This window comes from Penaeus chinensis, chromosome 4, assembly GCF_019202785.1.
Source record: "Penaeus chinensis breed Huanghai No. 1 chromosome 4, ASM1920278v2, whole genome shotgun sequence".
Taxonomy (NCBI): domain Eukaryota; kingdom Metazoa; phylum Arthropoda; class Malacostraca; order Decapoda; family Penaeidae; genus Penaeus; species Penaeus chinensis.
In genome coordinates, this window is record NC_061822.1 from 2978964 (window position 1) to 2983963 (window position 5000).

The 5000-nt window shown below is 35.9% G+C and overlaps 1 protein-coding gene across 7 annotated transcripts in view; it reads right to left on the reverse strand.

Moving 5' to 3' along the window:
• The window catches only part of LOC125025030 (myocardin-related transcription factor B-like), a 50822-nt gene that overhangs the window by 11010 nt on the left and 34812 nt on the right, over positions 1-5000 (reverse strand). For 5 of the 7 annotated variants that reach the window (XM_047612886.1, XM_047612880.1, XM_047612883.1 and 2 more), the window contains exons 3-6: positions 4382-4526; positions 1714-1779; positions 1419-1550; positions 1014-1181 (exon numbers count right to left, since the gene is read on the reverse strand). In XM_047612886.1, the coding sequence (XP_047468842.1) occupies positions 1014-1181; positions 1419-1550; positions 1714-1779; positions 4382-4526 (511 nt within the window). Of the gene's footprint in view, positions 1-1013; positions 1182-1418; positions 1551-1713; positions 1780-2948; positions 3375-4381; positions 4527-5000 lie in introns of those variants that run through there. The other 2 variants (XM_047612882.1, XM_047612884.1) reach the window with 2 other exon arrangements.

Sequence of the window (5000 nt, forward strand, 5' to 3'; positions counted from 1 at the left end):
AGGAAAAATTGGCAGCTCTCCTCAATTAAGAATTTTTAAAAAATTCTTATCTAATTTAACACTTCCTTACAAATGTTTGGGTTTTTAAAACTTTTATACAATATTTCTATTACTTTTTACTGAAAATTGCTTTCAGTCAGAAGACACCAGAGTGAGTTGCCATTTTTTTGGTTTCCTGAAATTGGACTGATAATTTCCAAGACCAAATTATTCAACCATACCATAGTAACACTAAGGTGTAAAAAAATATGAAAAATACAATCATTTGTCAATATAGTTATAAAAAAGCTGCTCTCCTTCCTTCTCAACTTCTGTATGCAAATAATTGTAGACACCATATCATTAACAAAACTTAAATAAACATGAATCTACTACCTGAACCACTGAGCCAGAAATAGTACATACATCAATAGCATCTAAATTTATGTGAATAATAGAGCCAACCATTCCCCTTTGTGTAGTACTTATGCAAATTACTTTCATAAAATCCCAAAAGGTCCCAAACCATTTAAATTCCTTTACTTTTCTTTGCACTTCCATTAATACTTTAAAATCTACTCAAATTTACCTATTTCTGATTCCTCCAACTGGGTATTCCTGCACTAAATATGCCTAATAAAACTCTAATAGGAAAATCTTACAAAACCACAAAGGTCTATTAATGTAAATGCCATCTAGCTATGTTTATAAAGGTTTTCAAATTCTTCACACATAATAACATTTCTGTGCAGGTTATTCCTAATTCAGAATGTTAAGTTTATGATGGACATAACTCCACATAAGACAACCTACAGAGATGCCTTTCCACCCTCACGAGGCTACCATAACAAAAGCTCTATCTTCATTTTTTTCTTCTTTATATCTGCACTTCTTTTTTATTTTTACTTTATATATATTTATTGTACCTTATTCCATCTATTTACACCCAGGTCTTCAAAATTCTCCAAAACACTATTTCTATGCTGATTATACCAACACAACTTCATTTTAAATAAAACAAAAAAAACACCCACCTTTAACAGCTTTCTCCAAGTCTTCTGAAGTATGGAGGATATTGGCTCTGACCAGCTCCAGAGGGCCAGGCCGCTGACAGAGGTGGTCACTTATGGCATCAGCTATTCTGGCTCTCTTCAGCTGTTTCTGTTTTTCCACTAGTGATGGGTCAATATTACCAGGTGCATCTGTGTTAAAAGATATAAATGTGTGTTATACGATATGAATAAAATGTATCAACAGCGTCCATCAGAAAATCCCTGTGTTTGCATGAGGTAACTCTTCTGTTTCACTCAACCACATCTAATATAAATTTAGCAATTCCTAGCAGGCACTGACACTACTGCTACTCCCAATAATGATGATAATATTAATAATGAGACATATTTCAATGTATCAAGCAAAGAAACAAGATAATCACCAACCTTCTAAAATATGTTGTCGCACAAGTTCCTCTCTGTCAGGTCTCCGCTGCATTTTCTGTTTGAGAATGTCATGTTTCTTTGCCATGTCTAGCTTCTGCCGCTGCTCGTAGAAGGCAGCTGGAGTATTCATGGCTGTCGATGAATAAAGAGAAGTTGAAACACCGGCTGATAGATTTATTCATAGAAAAGTAAAGATGATAATATGCTGCATTACATAACATCCCTAAAAGTTACATTCTCAGTGAATACAAATACGCATCACACAAAGGAGATCAGACGCCCAGGAGGTACTCACGAGGAATGACTCCGCGGCTGACCAGATCCTCCCGAGGCCGCCGAAGCATCAGCTTTACTTTCAGGGCTGGAAAAAAATAACAAGTGAACAACTTTAGACAAAATATTCTTCATGTAAATGGATGTTTATTAAAGCTTTTTAGTCTACTCATACTTATTCATTAAGAAGAATCAAATCAGTCCTGTACACAAAGTAATATTGATGATAATGATAATACTAATACTAATACTAACAACAATATCATTAACATCATTAACAAAAACATTAACACACAACACCAATAATCAAAACAATCAAAGGAATCACAGTAAAATGCTAATGCTGCTGCTAACGATGATGATAATAATAAGATAAAAGGGAAGATAAAAAAAATTTACCGCTACATGTAATCTGCCAAGGACAAGTGATAGTTGTGTGTGCTGAGCAGAAATTGATACATTCAATAAACCTTCCTTACATGTGAATGAGAGAGTGCCTTTCAATCATATCTTAATGATCATTTGTTAATAATATAATGCTCTTGATTTCATGCTAATAACAGAATGCTTTTCCTTATAAATTAATGACCTATCTATCTACCTCAAAATCTATCAAGATCCTTCTATTCAGCTCATAAAATAGTTATTTCCATCATAGAACAATTAACTTTTTGATTAGTCTAATGAAATTCCTTTCTCAGAATCCGCACTTCTTGAATGTTTATAAATGGGATGAGAGATGGAGGAGGGAGGATTTCAGGTTAATAAATAAAGTTAATAACATGGTTCATAACAAGTCCTTTTTTGGCTAAATAAACTGATAATCAAAGAGGTACTGTTTCTCAATCAATGTCTCAATCAATTAGCTCAGATATTCAATCAAACAAGTGAGTTTGTGTTCTGAATCTCTCTTGAGTTTAAAAAAAATAGTCTACATATATTTTGAAATCTATTTTGCATAACAGTGCCTGCCTTGCTGCTGGAATAACCAGGCGTACAACCCAAAAACAGACAAAAATGCAAATGAGATATTTTCTGGTCATTATAATCTCATTTTGGCTTGATAAACACAATATTTGCATGAACATTTACCCACTACTCATCTATCATTTTGCAAGGGGGGGGGGGGGGGAGTGGCTGCTGTAATTAAATATAATGTTACATTTGTATATTTTCTAAATTCAATATCCCAACCCAACAACTATTGTTTACATTTATATGCCTGGTATAGTAACTCCACGCACAATTACTGCTTACCTACATCATCAAGGTAGAAAATGTAGTCTGTACAGGGGTACGGCATTAACAAACCACTTTTATGGGGTTCAAAAATCTCCAAAAGGCTCATCATCTTTAAACAGTGGTATTTAGTCCTACGACACTCTGGTATAATAGGCACAGGCAGCACAAATTCACTGGTTGTAAACTGCCCCATTTAAGCACCAATAACACTGAACAGAGCGTAAACACCAAAAGGAGACGGACTGTAGCACATCACAAGATATAACTAAAACTTTATATAGCTGTAGAGTGATATACATTACTCTACATATAAAAGGTGCCAAAGTCTAATTTACACTCCCAACACAAAATCACGCAATAGTGCTGGTATTTCTGACTGCAAAGTAATATCCTCGAATGCCATGTCAGTGTAACTTCAGGTGTGACTAAACGTCAAAGAAAACCGAGTGAGGGAGTGAGAGGCCCAGCCAGCAGACAGGAAGGAAAGGAGATTAGGCTGATTATTTATCTAAATTTCATAAGATTTAGTTCATCATGTTCTTGTTCAATTTAAGACTTTCAAAACAAAACAGAGAGAGAGAGAGAGAGAGAGAGAGAGAGAGAGAGAGAGAGAGAGAGAGAGAGAGAGAGAGAGAAAGAGAGAGAGAGAGAGAGAGAGAGAGAGAGAGAGAGAGAGAGAGAGAGAGAGAGAGAAAGAGAGAGAAAGAGAGAGAGAGAGAGAGAGAGAGAGAGAGAAAGAGAGAGAGAGAGAGAGAGAGAGAGAGAGAGAGAGAGAGAGAGAGAGAGAGAGAGAGAGAGAGAGAGAGAGAGAGAGAGAGAGAGAGAGAAAGAAAAAAAGAAAGAAAGAAAGAAAGAAAGAAAGAGAGAGAAAGAGAGAGAGAAAGAGAGAGAAGAGAGAGAGAGAGAGAAAGAGAGAGAAAGAGAGAGAGAGAGAGAGAGAGAGAGAGAGAGAGAGAGAGAGAGAGAGAGAGAGAGAGAGAGAGAGAGAGAGAGAGAGAGAGAGAGAGAAGAGAGAGAGAGAGAGAGAGAGAGAGAGAGAGAGAGAGAGAGAGAGAGAGAGAGAGAGAGAGAGAGAGAGAGAGAGAGAGAGAGAGAGAGAGAGAAAGAGAGAGAGAGAGAGAGAGAGAGAGAGAGAGAAAGAGAGAGAGAGAGAGAGAGAGAGAGAGAGAGAGAGAGAGAGAGAGAGAGAGAGAGAGAGAGAGAGAGAGAGAGAGAGAGAGAGAGAGAGAGAGAGAGAAAGAAAAAAAGAAAGAAAGAAAGAAAGAAAGAAAGAAAGAAAGAAAGAGAGAGAGAATCCAACAATAAACAGCAATGAAAGAAAGAAAGAAAGAAAGAAAAAAATAAAAAATAAAAAACAGATTGAAGACAACGTAAGGCAAACAATAAACGCAAACCTACTTCATCCCCATAAACCAAAAAAAAAAAGAAAGAAAGGAAAACCAACTTACATTCCTTATTCTTGTTCAGCATCTTGCCCTGCAGAGGTGAATCGTCCACTTCACACTTGGGTGGGGACAGTGGGATGAAAGGAGGCTGAGATCCTCCTCCACTACTGCTATCCGCCATCTTGCTAAGGTCGTTCAAGTTGCAATCCTGGATATTTAGTGGAGAGAGAGAGAAAAAAAAAAAGATATCGGTCATATGAAAGATAGATCTAAGGAAAGTGTTTTATTCATTTTTATTAATTTTTCTAAATCTAGTGATGCTTTAAATGTGATAATAACTGTACCAGTGATGCTATAAAAGTGACAAAAAAAATTTACTGGCCTTAACAAAATCTCCACCAATTCAGAGACAGATGCAATATGGCAAAACAAGCAATATGCAGTGCAAAATGTAAGACCACTACTGCAACAACTCCAGATGCTACTTTTCCCTTTAGCAAACTGAGAAAATATATTGAATCATCATCATAATTTTCACCAGCAAACATTTAGGAGCATAAATGAGGATTCACAAATGATTCAAGAACTACTACATTCACAATCCATAAGTTTGACTATAAATTCAATCAATTCAAATAGAAAATATGTACCTGAATTAGTACCACTGAAGAAATGAACAGAT